We start from the raw sequence: 18,474 nt of genomic DNA, 5'->3' as shown, positions 1-18,474 counted from the left end.
AACCAAATAATGCATCAAACAAGCAAGAAATGCATCAAAACACCACACTTTATCTTCCAATGAAAAATGTAAATGAAATCTAATCTTTCATTTCACTAATAAATGCAATGCCAACATACAATCCTATGAGAAATGAAAATCACTTTACTTTCACTAAGATGCACTAAATCATTTCCTTTCACTTTGATCTAATAATGCAAACTAATACAATGATCAAAGGAAAATACAATCTAATTCAATAAAAATGAAAATCTCTTTCACTTTATGGTTTTGAATGAAAAAATGTTCGAAAAAGTACTTAAATGAAGAAATATTTCTCTTTTTCTTTCTGAAACAAAGAATGAAAAAAAGTACTCTCTTTCAGTCGTACCAAACCAAACAATTGTAATCTATGCTTGACAATGGAACAAAAGAAATCTTCAAAGCATCAATATGAGTCAACACTAATGAAAACAAGTTCACATAAATGAACTGACAGAAACTTGAAAAAGATGTCCTAATTGCAGGAAGACCCCTAAATGAAAGCAATCAACCTAAGAGGAGTAGACCAAGAAATAAGTGGCAGGTGACCTAGAAAGCCTAAAAACCCTAGAATTCAATCAAGCTTCAAACACACATTAACAGAGTCAAGATATAATTGCAATCATACAATCATGAAAATCAAGACAAATACACTGCAGTCACACTGGAAAATCATTGACAGAGGCGAAAAATAATGAAAGAAAGAATAAACCCTTATTTTTCTTCTATCCTCTAGGATCAGTGCACCTGTTATAGGAAAAAGGGTGATGCAACGTAGATCAGCGTGATTGTAATTAAAAAAGAAGCGATGACACCGCGACTGTTGAAGTAGAAAACGCGTTGGGCGAGAAAAGTAAGGGAAAATAAAAAATCTTCAAGATCAGAGCAAATTAAATGTCCTCAAGCAAGAAACAATCATTGCAAATAGATATAGTGATGCAAACAAACCAAGAGACTGACGGTTGGTCAAACTCATCAGAGAATCTGATTGAAGGAATGGATGGAAAGGGTTATAGCTTCCCTAGTGGAGTTTCTATTTTGTTTTCTAAGAAAATCCTGCGGGCAGAGATGATCCCTATAGTCCAATGAGTGGGACTAGAAACCTACATGACAATCTACAAGACACTTTCCTAAATTACAATCGAAATGAGAGAAGAGGAAGATGGCCTACCTCGTTCTAATGCTATAACATCCTCATTTGTTGAAGACCTCAAATCACTTGCACTTCGAGCTCATTCCTGCTGCTCACATTGTTTGAATGTCTGCACAAGATATCAAAGACACAACAAAGCATACAAATACAAATAACATAATCGAAAGTAATCCACTTAACAGATCAAGGAGCATTAAGATAAATGATGCATTAACACACACATTTATGGAAAGAGAACCAATAGTTGTATATATTAATAGAATAAATTAGGAAGCATACAACCAAGCCTTGATGTCAATAAGCTCTCCTTGAGTGAATTTCCAAGTCCAAGCTCAAGCTCTCCAAGCACTCCTTCTCCAAGCCAAATGAGTAGCATGTAGGCACTATCTCAGCATCAGGGTGTAAATAGCCAAAGACCAACCATTTAGGAATGTTAGAGGATGAATATATAGGTAGTGAGAGGGAGTTAGGATCTATCCAAACATAGGGGGAGGCCCTCATCTCAAGGAGGTAGCTCATAGGGATAAGATCAAAGGCAAATATTGGGAGAATTCATCCACATCCACACCGAACAACCTCTAGCTCTTCGTTCTGGAAGCCTCTAGATCACGAAGCTTCTTGTCCTCTTTGGGAAAAATTTCCTTTTAGGGATCATCGTGGGTATCCAAGCCAAAAATGTGCTGGAATCATGAGGCTAGTATAGTGAAACTAGCAACCACCACGGGTTCCCAGTGTTAGGGTAGTGATGATGCTAAAATTAAGGTTTTAGAGCCCTTTTCTTCAGGGAAGGCTCAAGGCATTTTTCCATTAGTGTTTTATGGAGGATCTAAGCTACATATTAGGATGGGTGCACTACATGATTGCCAAATTTCGGGCACTTTTGGGTATGACACAAGGCAGTATAGGAGGCATGACAAAATACTGTGTAACACTCCTCCATAATGTACAAAGGAACTTGGAGAGGTTAACTCACCTGGTACCTATGGTGGCGATAGAGGAACTACCAGAGGCTATGCAGAGATGTGTGGTAGGAGTACCATGAGATTGGGTGTGGCTCTTCCAACAAGTGGTTAATTCTATCGTCTTCTTCTGAGATGCTCATCTACAGATGGACCCATAGATATAGATTAGAGATGTCTAGATTTTGATAGGCATGATTGTGCGTAAGCCCTAATTTTGTAGGACATTTTTGTCCCGATTTTTTATAACATTTTGAACAAAAAACTTCTATCTATATACAGATGGTTTCATAATGTGATGATCATATATACAGATGATGTTCAATTATCTTTTATTTTTAATGCGATGAATTATTAATATGCCAATCTAATGCTTGATTAGCTATGGAAACAGTAAATGAATTTTTTGATCATGGAATATGAATAAATGTGATAAAATTAAATGATCTTTGTAATAAACAAACTCTAAAAAATTGGCGATATAAATAAGTATCTCTCACACGATAGATGTTGTTTAACTAAGAAACCACCAATCGTGAATCCAAATATACTACTAACGAATCAATACCAAGAGACATTTACTCAGATAGTAGGTTAACCACAAAATTATATTCAACAACCTTATTTGAAGCAAGGCCGATACATGTGCCTCTTGAATCCAACAATTGAATGGATGGATAGTAAATTACCCAAGTCACAGAAGCCAAATTCTGGGTATGTCGACTAGCATCATCGTCAAACCCTAGATATACCAAATCGTCCATCTATACCTGCCAAAGAAGATCAAAATATCGATATCACTATGAAAGCTATAGACGAATATGCACAAATATATACAATATCTACAACCAAGAAAATTCTAGGTAGGAACCTATGCATAATACTTTTTAAGATAGAGCCCATTTATGGGCTCTGACAACTCGTTTCCGTCAAAATAAACCACTTCGTAAGCTCCCTTTTTTAATACCTTTTTAATGATAAAAGGACCATACCACATGGGTTTAAACTTACCTGCCCCCAAGGTGTCTTTGACTTGGTCATAGACCAGGACAAGGTCAGCTTCAAAGAAAACCCTAGGACATACAACCTTATCATATTAGACTTTCACTCTTTTTTTATGAGCTTCATTTATTGTGGCAGCATCTCGATGCTACTTGTAGAATTACCTGTAGATTCATAAGCTCATGCAATGTACTAACACAAAATACAACAATCTACTTCTACTTTCAACCAGCGGAAGATTGACCGGCAGCATTATGAGCCATACATCAAAACCAATTTCTTAAGGCATCTCAAGGGAGTGTTCCCATTCCGGTATCTGAAAGACGAATATGCTCCACTAATGAGATTGATAATGAAATATTTCAGCTATGAGGGGCGATTCTCTCGTCTTTATGCTTATCACATCAGGTTGCTCATGCATTTCACCAGGGTACGGATGATGAACATTCCGTATTTCATTTGCCAGAACATAGAGAGGATGACCACCTTTATACAGCGCAAAACACCTCAGCAGCAACTTAACAGTGTCTATCATTTTGCTCTTATCAAGATTTTGGTGGTTCATCAGCTTGGATTGCAGGGCATCACTTGGGATGATTTCATCTCGCGTGATTTCTTCAGAGCTTCACAGAGAGTAACAGAGGTTAAGCATGAGGGTGAACCTTCTCATCGGTATGAGTACCATGAGACTGCTAGTGTGCCGGTTTTCATCACATATCAGAGGGGTGCTAGACATTTGTTTGCAGCAGAAAAGCGAGTGTTATCTCCACCCGGGGTGGAAGGGGCCTCGCTTCTGACATCAGCACTACAGGTACAGGACAGAGGTAAGGAGCCAATGTAGGATGAGGGACCTTTAGGTGAGCCATCAGGTGAATGAGAGACCAAATTCGTTCTCCTTCACGATGATGATACAGATACAGATCCGACAAGTGCACAGCTTAAAGAGATGATCTAGGAGCAACAAGCAGAGATTCAAGCCTTTTCCCTTGATTTGGAAAGAGCCAAATGGAACATGAAATATCTGGAGCAGAGGAACAAATAGCTGGAGGATCAGCAAGTGATCATGGAGCTACAAAACATTCGTGAGCATCACCAAGCTGCACAAAGAAGAAGAGTTGAGCTCACGTCATTGGAGCAAGAGATTAATGAGGATCGGGAAGCCAATCTCGAGAGAGTCAACATGCACTTAGAGAGGTTATTGGACAAGGCCGACAAGGACTATGCATTGCTCAGACACATCCCTTTCCACTACATGCCGCGAAACAAAGTGTGCGAGGCCCGAATCAGGAATTTGAAGGCGAAATTGAGGAAGGCAATCAAGAAACAAAAGAGGCAAAGGGAGCTCGATCGACTTCAGATATTGGCTGAAGCCTCTTTGGCCCAGCATAACACTTGATAAGGAAGCTCCAGCCCAAATTTCAAGAAATTTGGGACATTTTTTGTGTTTTTGGAAATTTTTGTGCAAAAAACAAGGTTTTTCTCCCTGTGCGCCGCGCCACCTGGCGCGCACTTACAATAGGGAGCCCCAAATGACAAATGGTTTGAATTTTTGGATTTTCCATGGAAACTCATGACTTTTGGTGCATTTCCCAAAAGTTTGGGCCAGTTTTGAGTCCTCAGGAGGTCAAAAACACCCAATAAATGACCTCTCTGCCCCTATTTTGACACACCGGAAGCCGTCTTTGGAGATTGAAGTTTTGGAGGGGCAAATGGACACAAAATTCAGAAATTCCACTTGGGTTGGAGAATAGACAGGCATGGCTTTTAACAAGCACACTTGGGCTCAATTTGGACTTCGGCAAGGGCCTCAAAACCAGCTCCAAAGTAGCACAACACATACCGTTTTTGGCGCGGCGCACAGACACGCAAGGCCAAAATCGCGCCCGCTTCGCGAAATTTCGATTCGAAATTTTATCCAAGTGGGCCCGCTCATTTGGAATAAGTTTTTCTCGGCATCAAAGGCAAAGTTTAAAAAGAATTTTTGGCTTCTATCCAAGTGACCAAATGAAGGCGAACAGCCACCCAAAAAATCTATGCTCATATTTTCTTTTTTCTAATTGGTCCTCAAAGAAAACTGAATGTAACTGCTAATGGTTGGCTCTTCACTTCCTGGGTTGATCGAACTTCTCATGGAAAATATTATTTATTGTATTGAGAGTCATTTTGTAAAGGGTTGGAATTTCTGGGAAACTGTGGGAGAGACACCCAGTCACTCACTGTACATTTTGACAAAGAATTAATGAAATATTGCAGCTCTGGTTCATGAGATTCCTGTGGCGTGGGTTTAGAAAATGTATCTTATTTATGTTTCATATGTATTTCGTTATGTTTCATATTTTCATTCATATTCATTTCTAGTGAAAGCTTTCTAAGTAAAAAAGGTAGAATTCAGTGCACTGCTATGCCTTGGGATAGTTTTCACGTTCTATGTTTTCTTCTGTTGAAAAGGATTCATGTATGTATGCCCGTTTCACACTCTTAAACAATCTCTCCACCTCATATTATTTCAAAATCTAATTGCTAGACTTTCCGCCTATCTTGCCTCACGAAATAATCTGCGTCTTTGAGTTAAGTTCTCTGCTCATGCTGTTCCTCGGCCCCACACATCCCAGAAAACTCAGTCATTCATCAAAATACCTCTGTCACATTTGTTTACTAGCCTAAATCAATATTCATTGTAAGTCATCTCAGACCATATTTTTTATTCTTCACTGAGCGTGACCTGGAGAGAGCCCTCTCCTATTTTGGTAGGGCTAGCTACCAGACTAAGCATGGTTTGTGGTTACCCTGAATTTTGCCTTCCTTCAGCCTAAGGTAGATTTAGGTGCTAACATAGTGGCGACTCCACTGAGGAAGAAAATGGTTTGCTTGAAGATTGTTTTGCCCCAGTACATATCTCAAGTTCAGAGCTGATTGTTGATGGTGAACAACGATCAGACATAAGAAGGCTGAAATCATTCACCTGGCGACTCCATTCATTGAAGAATCCAGCAATCAGTCCTTGATGGTGACTCCACTGCAAAGAGATCAGTAGCTTTGAGATTTTCAAAATGGAGCGGGTTGCAAGAAGACACGCTCCCATGAGCCGAGATCACATCCGAGGTTTTCTGAATAAAATGCCCAAGGTGGATTGGCTTCAGAATTTGCCTATGTTCAGAAATGTGGAAGGTAATGACGTTGCTCTTCATCTAGTGAAATTTCACATTCATGTGCATAAACTAAAGATCAATTTTCCTGAAGACTGTTTGATGAAAATGTTTATGGCTACTCTGGAAGACGAAGCCCGATCTTGGTATGAAAGTTTGCCACCTGCTTCTATTTATTGTTGAAAAGATTTTCATACAATATTCTTTGAAAGGTATAAAGAATCGTATCCATCCTTGGCTTTAGTTCAAGACTGTTGTAGCCATGTTCATAGTTTTATTGAAGATCTTGAGAATTTCTATGGGCGTGATGACTTAATGGACGGAGAAATCATGGAAGCATTGTATGAAAAACCACTTCAGCAGCATAAAGACGATCATGAAAATTTGCAGCAGAATCAAGATCTTAGTACGGTGGAAGATGAAGGAGTTTTGCATCTTGACAGTCAGCAGAAATTACATGAAATGGATCAGCTGTATAAGGAAAATTTGTATACACCTTCACTTGAAATTAATGAAGAAAATCACTGTTTGAGCAGAAGACAACAAAAAGTATTATCTCCTCGGTCTGAAGATGAGATAGATCAACTCTTGCACGGTCATGTTACAGCTCAAGTCAACACAGATCTGCAGTGTGCACATGGTCAAGAAGGTGATGGTGGAACTTCTTCCTCTGCTGAAAAGGATGACAGTCCTGTAAACAGCTTTATAGATCAGCAGGTTGAAGATGTCCATATGGCTGAAAGTGATGAAAGAAAAAGTGTCGTTTCAGATCTGTCCATAGAAGAAGACAGCATGCAAGGAAGTCCAGTTCTAATTCCAGAATGTGATAATGTCAAGATAGTTATTTCAGATACAGAATCATATTTTAATGACGAAGAATACAGTGTGCTGAATCTCATGAAGGGAACCCCGTTGCTGAAATCATCTGGAATAAAGAAGACAGAGTTATGAATCCAAACGTTCTCATGTCATCAGAACGAAGCCTTCATAAAGAGGTAATCCAGTCTGTTCATGAACAACAAGATGAAAATTTTGTTCAAGTAAGTAAAAGGGTTTCTCTGGATGAATCTGTGGTAGATGATATAAATGTTAGTGTTGGGTTTCAAGAATCATTTGAAGTTTCCTTTCTCATGATTGATGGATGCAAAGACAATCTGGCTGTCATATCATATGAAGATGACCTACAATATATTCAGAGTTCAGCAGACCAGACCATTCGGGATTCCCTTTCTTCTTCCTATGTTTCATGTTTTGAAATGTTATTTAAAGAGGAAATCTACTCATCCACTTGTTCAGAAATTTTTGAGGACCAGGACCATACTTTTTCTGAAGTACATTATGAAGGAAGATCAGAATCAAAAGAAAAAGACGTCTTGTTTCCTCAGCAAGAGGTAAATCTTCATGTTTTTCATGATCCAATGGCAAATCTATTGCAGTCAGTAGTGAAGGTGATTATTGCAGTATTCTTGATGAAGGAGATCATGGTCAACTGTGTTTGTGGATGCCCAATTACCAGTATCTGTTGTTGACCAGGAGATCTGATCAGGAGAATCAATCAGCAAGGCATTTGCTTGATTGGTTACATTGGCATTTTGATATAGTTTGATGGTATATTGTCTTGTAAGAAACACATGTGGTCATGTACTACCACCAAGATTTAAGTTTTAAGTTCAGGTCTTGGTATTTTGAGTTAGTTTGTTAGAGTCAAGTTTTTCAGTCATTTCAGTTTGCATTGAGTCAGTTTCAATCAAGTTTCAGTCAATAAATTGAGTCATGTTGGTTTGTCAGAATAATGGACTCTGTAGCCCAATGGATGAAGGCACTGTCTGCTCTCCCAAAGATCTACAGTTCTTGGCACCTCCAGGGAGCTACCATCCCCCATTGGAGCCAATGTTAGAGTCGGTCTTGTCAGTCCTCCTCAAAGATCAAAACTCTTTTTGCATTTCATTTTTAGGTGTCTCGCTCCATTCACTTAGCTACATTCTACTAGGGGCATGCCATAATATGACGGAAAAGGTCTTGTTAGTCAATTCCCCTCATGTCTGGCACCTGCTGGCTCAAGTCTTTTGTCAAGGTTCACTAAAGTCCATGACAGTCAATGTTCGATCGTTTAATGGACGAGAGTCATTTTCAGTCATTAGGTCTAGGGATCAGATAAATTGGTCTTCAAACATGTCCAATAAAGCCATGCAGGCCAGAGGGAGGCCCTTACAAAGTTATGATTTAAAGAATTTCATCGTCATGTTGATAGATTACGATTGTTCTTCAAAAATCTGTTTTGAAGAAAAGTCAAACAGTGTGTCATTTGTGATAATTTTCAAAAAAAGTTTCCGGTTGATCTCTTCAGGCACAGTCATGGTTTCCTTGGCCAAACGCCATGTCATGCGATTCCTGCCAAAGTGCCAAAAAATTTCATCATTTTAGCTAAAAATTCAAAGGGAAAAGTGAAATTCAGTGTTGCATTAAATCAGTGAAAAGTGTCAAAACAAAACATTAGCAAAATGGGTTTTGGAGAAGAAAAAATCAAACCCATGACTTCCAGGCCTTTATATACAAGTTTCCACAAGAAACAAAGTCATTGTGAACAACAAGGAAGAGAGAAACATTGCAAAGTGAGTGTAAGAGTGCAAGCACGCATTTGGAGTGAGTTTGGAGTCGTTTTCAGGAGCGCGACGCACACACAGAGGGGCGCGGCGCACATAGGGAGCGCAGCGCACAGAGCGTGACCCCGCAATGTAAAGTTAACATGGGCGCGATGCATATACCAAGCGCGACGCACTGGGTTTGTTGTGCGGCGCACTGGGTTTGTTGCGCGGCGCATACCTACAGAGGCCCGAATTTGTGCCAAACTTGCAACCAATCATTTTGAAACCCTTCAAATTGACTGGTAGGCTCTATATCTTGGATTGCTTATCAAATTTTATGGAATGTAGTGATGGTTCATGGTCGTTTATACTTGCAATAAAAATGCCTAAAACCTACCACTAGAAAACATCAAAGCCATTGTTGCTAGGGTTGCAAACTTGTGGTATTGATGCCAAGGCTCCTCTTTCACCTCTCATTTTTTCACTCCTTTCCATTGTTCCCTTCCCCCTATCCCATTTTTCCCTATTTTCCCTACCCTAAAACATTACTAAACCCATATTCCCTATCTCTCCACTCATTGGTCAATGTAAACCCCAAAACCCTACCCTATAAAATCCCCAAACCCTCCTACATATCCCTAAACAAAATTTCCCCCCATAACCCCTATTCCGATCATATTGATGAGCCCCAAAAATGGATAATTATTTGGTCTCATTCAACCTCCTAATTCGACTTAATCCACCATTATCATTCGTTTATTGCATGTTTTTTATTATATTTATGCTAATAGAGTGAATTGGGTTAGTCATTATGCCAACAAGTCTAATGTGTGCTTTGTGTAGCCTTTTTGGTCAATTTGGAGACAAAATTGAAGGTTTTAATGAGCACTTGGCAGCCAAATTTGTGGGAGAACAAGGGAGAGAATTTGTAAGAAGGTGTCCCCTTCATTTATGGGCCCTTACCTCGAATTCTCCACCATCAGCTCGGAGTTCAAGGGCCACCAAATCGATTATCACAAGGGCAGCCAAGCAAGTCAAGTAGGATTGTTGTTAACTACAAGTTTTGGGCAGCCGAGTCCCTAAAGTTTAGGAGGACTGTTGGGGTCCTCAATTTGTATAAATAAGAAGGCTTAGGGCCTCATTTTGGTTAGCCAGTAGTTAGTCATTTTATAGTCACTTTATAGTCATTTTGTATTCATTTTGTAGTCATTTTGTAGTTCGATTTTTAGGCAGTAGATTAGCTTTGCTTTCAGCACATTTTCAAGTTCTCCTTGTGGACAGTTTTTGGAATGTAACATTTCCTTTGATCAATAAAGATGAATCCAGCTTTGCGCCAGCTCTAAATATTTCTTAGGAGGCTGTATCTCTTGGGTTTGGGCCCATCTCAAGCGCCCAGTACCTCCTTTGTTTACTTTCATGTGTCTTTGCTGCATTCTTGGAATAAAATCTGCTATTTAGATATAAATCTTGTTTTATTATTTAGGTTGTTTTTGATGAGTAAAATAGCTTTTCAAGCTCAGATTTAGTTGATAGGTTGTTAACATAAAAATATTCAAGAAAAGGGCCATCAAACATCTGTGGTTTCACATCTCCCTAAGTGGGATCAGGAGCTGTGACTAGGATGACTTTGTTGCCCACAAAAACACTGATTTTGCTTTGCCATGCAATCACTAGTGTTTGATTTTCATGTGTAGAAGTTGGTTACAAGTTCAGACTTCCATTTTCTTAGTTGCATGAGTTAAAATACATGGTTTCATTGCAGGTCACACTTATGTTCATTCTCTTTACTGACATCTAGCATATTAGGTCAACGTAACTAGGTCTTTGAATTTACAAGTCTTTGTTGGTTCAGATTGGAAAAGGGACTTGCAGAGCACCTGTACCACTTCTTCATCTGCTTATTCTCCATCAGTACCATCCACTCCACCCTCTACTTAGAATCCTTGCCTCACGTTTTCCATTTGCTCCCAAAACCCTAACTTTTGTGCAACATTGCTTCAGTCTTCCTTGAACAAATCCCACCATCCTTGCCACTCCTCAGCTCCATTCCCCAAGTCTTGAACTTCCCTACACCCCTATTTCACCTGCATACGCATTCCTCCACCTTTTTCCCTCCATCCATGCTCCAAAATCCCATTTCTGAACATCCTGTAGAAAAATTACAGAACATCCTGTAGAAATTCCTGAATATCCTGTAGAACCCCTGCAGACTTCCTGTAGAACCTCACGAATGAGGTTTCTTGATAGCCAAACTCTGTGAAACTCTCTGGAAGGGTGCTAGGGACCCCTTAGGCCCTCTATAAACCTTCCCGACCTCCTCCAAGCATTTCCTCTCGCCAATCCACCTCTGCACAGTAGAAAAATATTTAAAAGCACATGCATGATAATTCTAACAACTTATTCAAAAATAAAAAAAGATGTTTTCTTCAGATAGAGGTAGTCTAGAAGCATGTATTTTACCTTCATAGAAGTAATGGAATGTCTGTCAGTAGTTTGCATGCTCTCCTTTGCGTCAGTAGGACTAGCTGGTAGAATTAGGGTTTGCTAGGGTTTGCTAGGGTTTGCATTTCTTTTTGGCTTTCAGTTTCTTTCCGCAAGTAGATTAGCTTCCTTTGAGTTAGCTTTCATCCATCAGTTAAAAAGCTTCTTCTAAGAGCTCATAGAAGTTGGCTTAAGCCCCTAGTGGACTTGTGCCAGCTGACCAAGTAACAGCTACGGCAAGAGCTAGTACTTGTGCATACAGCACCGTCGCTTCCAAGTTTGTTACGAACTACCGGGTTGATAAAAGTAAAGACGGGAGTCCCAGGAGTTGCAGCATTATTGCTACAATACTGGAGCCCACCATCTTTTTGGTGCCGTTGCCAGGGAAGCGTCAGAGTATTGGTGATTGTCGCTTTTCTTCTATTTTCCATTACAATCTTCTGCTAAGTAGTTTATTTCATTTCCATTATGAAATTTCCTTTATGCAAAAGTAGATTAGCATTTCCCGCTTTCATAGATTAGCATTTCAATTCCGCAATTTCATTTTTGCAAGCGTAGATTAGCATTTCAATTCTACAAGCGTAGACTAGCATTTCATTCCTGCAATTTAATTTGAGCAAAATAGATTAGTCCTTTCCTGTTTTCATTTCAATTCCGCATTTTCATTTTAGCAAGATAGTTAGTTGCAGTTCAATCTATTTCAGTTTTGCAGGTAGAAGTTGAAAAAAGCAAAAATCAACCAAAAAGATTTCATTTCATGCCTTGTAGGAGTAGAGATAAGTTAGAAAAATGATTGCACAACACCCCCACTGCTTCACATAGCCAACATTCTCTCTTCTTTGATGGCTGTGATTAAAGAACCCTTAGGTGGACAACAAGACATATTTGAAGAACCTCAAGGGAAGAAGAAGAAGAAACCATTCCTCTAGAGCAAATGGCTACAAGCAGAAATGTTGGGAGCAGCACCTTGTCCAAAGACGAATTTGAAGATCAGATGGAAGATTTCAAGAGTGATATGAGGCAGTTTCTTGCCATGCAATTGGATACCCTGTGGATCCAAAAGAAGCAAGAGGAAGCCAAGAGGGCTTTGGCCATCTTTTGTCCCAGGTGCACTAGAAGGCATCCTAGGGACGAATGTCCAATGCACTCCCTAGAAGTGTGTTTCGTCTGTGAAGAATACCATCCTACGAATCAGTGCCCTTCCTTGCCTGGAATCAAAGCTGCATATCAGAGGGCAAAATGAGCCACTGAATCACTCTACTATATGAACTAAAGGAGGCCACATGAACCTAGATCTTATCAGCAGGAACTGCAAGGGACATCCGAGACCTATTATGAACCCTATCAAGCCACTTTCATGCCTTCTTGGGGTCCCCCTGCTCATCCTTCTTGGTTCACACCTCCTCCTTATTCCTTCATAGATCCATATTATGCCCAACCAGCTGCTCATTCGTTTCACTCTTATGCTCAGCCACAGCCTCAGTGGAATGCACCTCATCAGGGGTGGAGACCCCAATACAACACTCCTCCCGCTTCGTTTCCTCCACCACCTGCTCGTCCACAACCATCGCCTCCTCCTCCACCAAGGCAACCCCAAATGCCTGCCCAACCACAACCCCATCCACATCCATCTCAAATAAACATCCCCACTCAGCTACCCGTACCACCATTCCCAAAACCATACAATGGAGTAGCTCCATCCAATTGCAAAGCTGAGGCACAACATGTCCAAATGACTCCTCATGAGCTCAATGATCTTCACCATAGCTCAGGAAGAGTGTTGCAAATCAGAGATTATATTGACAACATTGAAGGACCAAAGGCAAAAGAAGATTCAAAAGAGGAGATCAAAGCACCATGGGCTGCTCTTGATGAAGAGAAGAGATCAGAATCAGAGATCAAGAGAGTTCCCTCATGGTTACCATCAAATCCTCCATGTAATCAAGAGAAAAATCAGCAAAAAGAGGAAGATGAGAAGGTCATGATAGAAGGTGACACAAAGAATGATCCAGATCAGCAAAAGGACCAAGGATATCAGAGCTATATTGAGATATGGTTTCAAATCGTCACTAAGTTGCAGCAGTACTCTCTTCCTCAACTATGTTTGGTCCCTTCAAAGTCAGATCATTTGGTCTCTAAGATCCAGATAGCTGTCAAAGCATGCATTTCAAGCCTCCACATCATTTTGTCTCTAATCTCAATGTGCACATGGCTCCATTGGAAGTATTCTTATACTTGAAAATGATTTTGTTTTTCAAGTAGGGTAGGGTAGAAAAAAAGAGAAAAAATGAAAATAAGAGAGAAATAAAGATCTAAGGTGAAAACCTCCTCGGAGGTGCCTTAGATCGGCTCATCGATCGAAAACCTCCATGAGGCGGTCAATGGGTTGGAAAGAAGAGGAAATAAAAAGAGAATAAGATACCTGGGTGAAAACCTCCATGAGGCGCCCTAGTTGTTTTCAAAAAAAAAAAAAGAGAAAAAGAAAAGGAAAATAAAGCTAATTTCCATTGAATAATTGCAGGTTGCAAGAAGGACATTACAGGTCAGGAGGATCACTCAAAACAAAGACAAAGGAGTTTTTGTGCCTTCTACAGGAAGTTCTGTATTTCTATAGGAAACATCCTGTAGAACCTTCAGGCGAGCCAGATTTGATTTTGGAAGGGAATCTAAAGCTTGGAATCTGTTGGTTATGCCTACAAGCATCCATGTTTCCATTCCTCACCCTTTTCCATCATTTTTTCCACCTCATTGTGCTTCTTTTATGAAAACTGTGTTTTCTACAGGAAGTTCCTGTAGAAATTACAAGAAGCTAAAAATGGATTGCAAAAAGGTGGTTTGGCGAACATGATAGCTTCTGCAAGGGTTCAGAAGTCCTCCTGCAATCTTAAAACTCCTCCTCCATCATCTCCATGCCTGCATCACAGCCCAAGCTCAGCTTTTCTTTCCATGCAAAAACTTGCAGAATGCTTTGAAGAAAAAAATACATAGAACAGAATTTGTTTTTTCCCTAACTTGAAAACCATGCATCCATTTGAAAAACCGTTTTACAGAGAATTGTATAGGGATGATGGAAACATGCCCGAGCAGTTTCAGCCCATTCTAATGCACGGTTTCCAAGAAATCTGCCTCCATCACCGTCAGCCATTTTTGCATTTTCTCCATATTCGTGCATCCATTTCAAAACCTGTTTCATGGGGAGATGCATATGGGTGATAGTAACCTACCCAAGCAGTTTCAGCTGATTCCGATGCACGGTTTCCGAGAAATTGATCTCTAAAATCTTCAACCATTTTCCATTTTTCTCGAAATCTGTGCATCCATTGATCTCAATTTTGCTATGGGAGGTGCATCATGATGATAGGAACATGCTCAGCAAGTTTCAGATCGATCCGATCTATCGTTCGGGAGCAATGGCGAAAACAAGTTTTGGTCCTGTGAAAATTCAGCAGCAGCAGCTTGAGGGTGCAGATCTGAACGTGGAAACGAACTCCTGCAGCTTAGATTCGGCTAGAGGATACCTGCACAAGAAAAATAACCACACATCAGACAGCAAAGAGCTTATAGCACAAAGGATCCATCATGCAACCACCGAAACAGATGCATGCAGCAGCAAAAAGCACCTCACAGCAACCATTTGACTTCAGGTACGTGACTAAAACTCATTCCTCTGATTGCATGAATGTAATTCAGAAACAACATGAGCAATGAGATGGTTGGGATTACAAAAATCGGTGGCCAGCTAACTGGCCACCCTCATCCAGTTCAACAGCACTCGGTGGGTGAATAAGACACGTGCGCTCAGCCATCTCAGGAGGAAATTGGGAAACAGGTAATGGTGACTGTTTGACCTTCAACGTGATTGATGGAGTGATCATAGGTAGGAAATGTGATGATTTGTGGCAGCACTTCCATCTGCATGGCGCACATGTTTTTGCCACCTCACCACAAATCACGCAGCAATTAAAGACGGCTTAGCTGAAACTAATGAACTGCTATTCATCTGCACTTTCCACATCCTCAACTGAAGTGTGCACAATCGGTTAACCTATCATCCTCCACTGAGTTTTTCTACATGTCTTCAATATTCTGCTGCGTATCAGGCTCTCTCAGAGGCGCAGGGGCACTCTACAGGCATTTCTACAGGAAGAAGTCCTACGGGAAAGTATAGCAAAGCCTTCCAGAGCAGAAAATCCCGAGTTTTTCTTCATCAAATTTGGAGCCTGAAGAGAGATATGTAGCACAAGGGAAGAAGATTTGGCAGCCTCATCATTTATTAGATGGACTAATAGAGGTATTGGGAGAGAATTATGAACTTCAAACGCTCAAAGATGGGCTATTTGGAGATGTGTTAAGGTCCACACAGGAGGCCATCATTCTTCCACCATGGATTGTTCTTGCAGTACGGCCAAGGCCTGGTGTGTGGGATTATGTCTGTGTCAATGTTGATGAACTTGCTGTTGAACAACTTTCTATGGCTGAATATTTGGAATTCAAGGAGCACCTTGTGGATGAAAGTGTCAAGGATAAATATGCATGGGAGCTAGACCTTGAGCCCTTCAATGAATCTCTTTCTATGGCTGAATATTTGGAATTCAAGGAGCACCTTGTGGATGAAAGTGTCAAGGATAAATATGCATGGGAGCTAGACCTTGAGCCCTTCAATGAATCTTTTCCTCGCCCAACACGGCCATCTCATTTCTCTTGCCAGTTTACTGCAGATCTAATTGCAATGAATCATGCAAATTTTATTATCACCAACACATATCAAGAGATTGCCGGAAGCAAGGATATTGTTGGACAGTATGAGAGCCGCACTGCTTTCACCCTTCCTAGTCTTTATCGTGTGGTTCATGGAATTGATGTTTTTGATCCCAAATTCATCATTGTTTCTCCTAGAGCAGACATGCAGATTTATTTCCCTTATACAGAGAAGCAGCATCGTCTTACTTCTTTACATGGTTCAATTGAGGAACTCTTGTTCAATCCTAAACAGAAAGTTGAACACATGTGTATTTTGAATGACCGTAAAAAGCCCATTATCTTTTCTATGGCAAGACTCGATAGAGTGAAAAACATGACAGGACTGGTTGAATGGTTTGCAAAGAACAAACACTTGAGGGATACTGTCCTCCACGTTCTGGGGAGGAAACCATATACAGAATTCCCATTCTGATCAGTGCACAAGCCAAAACAGAGCGTGAGGAAGCAAGATATTGAGGCAGAGAAGAAAACTAAGGGTAAGGAAGCTAAGGGAAAGAAAACCTAGGGCAAACCATCATAGGAAAAGCAAGAAAGAGAAACAAGGAAGAAACAGAGAGAAAAAAACAAGTTTAATCCCTGGTAATTGTTGCAGGTTGCAGGTACACAATGCAGAAAGGGGGCCTCCCAACACAAGCAAAAGGGTCCCTACCAAGTTCCCAGGCATCCTCACATCCATCCCCTCCATGAACACTCATTTTTTCAGGGTTCGGACACAATCTAATCATGGTTCAACCTTCTACAGGAAGCTACAGGACTTTCTACAGGAAGTTCTGTATTTCTACCAGAAACATCCTGTAGAGCCTTTGGGCAAGCCAGAATCGATTATGGAGAGGGATTTGAAGCTTGAAGTCTGTTGAGGAGGCATGCAACCACTCTTTTCTTCCATCCTCCACTGGTTTCATCTCCTTTAACCACCATTGCCACCATCTGATTGAATATACTTGCACAATCATACCAAAGCTGAGAATTCTCTAGGAAAAGGAGGAGGCAGTGGGAAGAGGCAGAGAGAAAAGCATGATTTCATGACCGAGAAGAGGACATCACTTCAGAAGCTTGGCATGACAGGGAGGCCACCAGGGCCATCAAAGATGAGGAGATAGATTGGTTGCTCAGAGGATGAGCAACACTTTTAGTAGGGGGTGATGATGAGCCCCAAAAATGGATAATTATTTGGGCTCATTCAACCTCCTAATTCGACTTAATCCACCATTCTCATTAGTTTATTGCATGTTTTTTATTATATTTATGCTAATAGAGTGAATTGGGTTAGTCATTATGCCAACAAGTCTAATGTGTGCTTTGTGTAGCCTTTTTGGTCAATTTGGAGACAAAATTGAAGGTTTTAATGAGCACTTGGTAGCCAAATTCGTGGGAGAACAAGGGAGAGGATTTGTAGGAAGGTGTCCCCTTCATTTATGGGCCCTTACCTTGAATTCTCCACCATCAGCTCAGAGTTCAAGGGCCACCAAATCGATTATCACAAGGGCAGCCAAGCAAGTCAAGTAGGATTGCTGTTAACTACAAGTTTTGGGCAGTCGAGTCCCTAAAGTTTAGGAGGACTGTTGGGGTCCTCAATTTGTATAAATAAGAAGGCTTAGGGCCTCATTTTGGTTAGCCAGTAGTTAGTCATTTTATAGTCACTTTATAGTCATTTTGTAGTCATTTTGTAGTCATTTTGTAGTTCGATTTTTAGGCAGTAGATTAGCTTTTCTTTCAGCACATTTTCAAGTTCTCCTTGTGGACAGTTTTTGGAATGTAACATTTCCTTTGATCAATAAAGATGAATCCAGCTTTTCACCAGCTCTAAATCTCTCTTAGGAGGCTGTAGCTCTTGGGGTTGGGCCCATCTCAAGCGCCCAGTACCTCCTTTGTTTACTTTCATTTGTCTTTGTTGCATTCTTAGAATAAAATCTGCTATTTAGATTTAAATCTTGTTTTATTATTTAGGTTGTTTTTTATGAGTAAAATAGCTTTTCATGCTCAGATTTAGTTGATAGGTTGTTAACAGAAAAAGCTTCAAGAAAAGGGCCATCAAACATCTGTGGTTTCACCTCTCCCTCAGTGGGATCAGGAGCTGTGACTAGGATGACTTTGCTGCCCACAAAAACACTGATTTTGCTTTGCCATGCAATCACTAGTGTTTGATCTTCATGTGTAGAAGTTGGTTACAAGTTCAGACTTTCATTTTCTTAGTTGCATGAGTTAAAATACATGGTTTCATTGCAGGTCACACTTCTGTTCATTCTCTTTACTGGCAGCTAGCATATTAGGTCAACGTAACTAGGTCTTTGAATTTACAAGTCTTTGTTGGTTCAGATTGGAAAAACGACTTGCAGAGCACCTATACCACTTCTTCATCTACTTAT

At 40.3% G+C, this 18,474-nt stretch overlaps 1 protein-coding gene across 1 annotated transcript in view; it reads left to right on the top strand.

Moving 5' to 3' along the window:
- Nucleotides 1-16,520, top strand: part of LOC149211904 (uncharacterized) — a 64,281-nt gene extending 47,761 nt beyond the window's left edge. The window contains exon 2 of the mRNA XM_089388510.1: nt 15,711-16,520. Within this exon, the coding sequence (XP_089244636.1) occupies nt 15,711-16,520 (810 nt within the window). The remainder of the gene's footprint in view (nt 1-15,710) is intronic.
- The last annotated feature ends 1,954 nt before the right edge of the window (nt 16,521-18,474 follow it).

This window comes from Pinus tabuliformis, chromosome 1_1, assembly GCF_031772625.1.
Source record: "Pinus tabuliformis cultivar Carrire ecotype Pingquan chromosome 1_1, CPIR1, whole genome shotgun sequence".
NCBI classification, from domain to species: domain Eukaryota; kingdom Viridiplantae; phylum Streptophyta; class Pinopsida; order Pinales; family Pinaceae; genus Pinus; species Pinus tabuliformis.
This window is presented reverse-complemented; position numbering and strand designations above follow the sequence as displayed.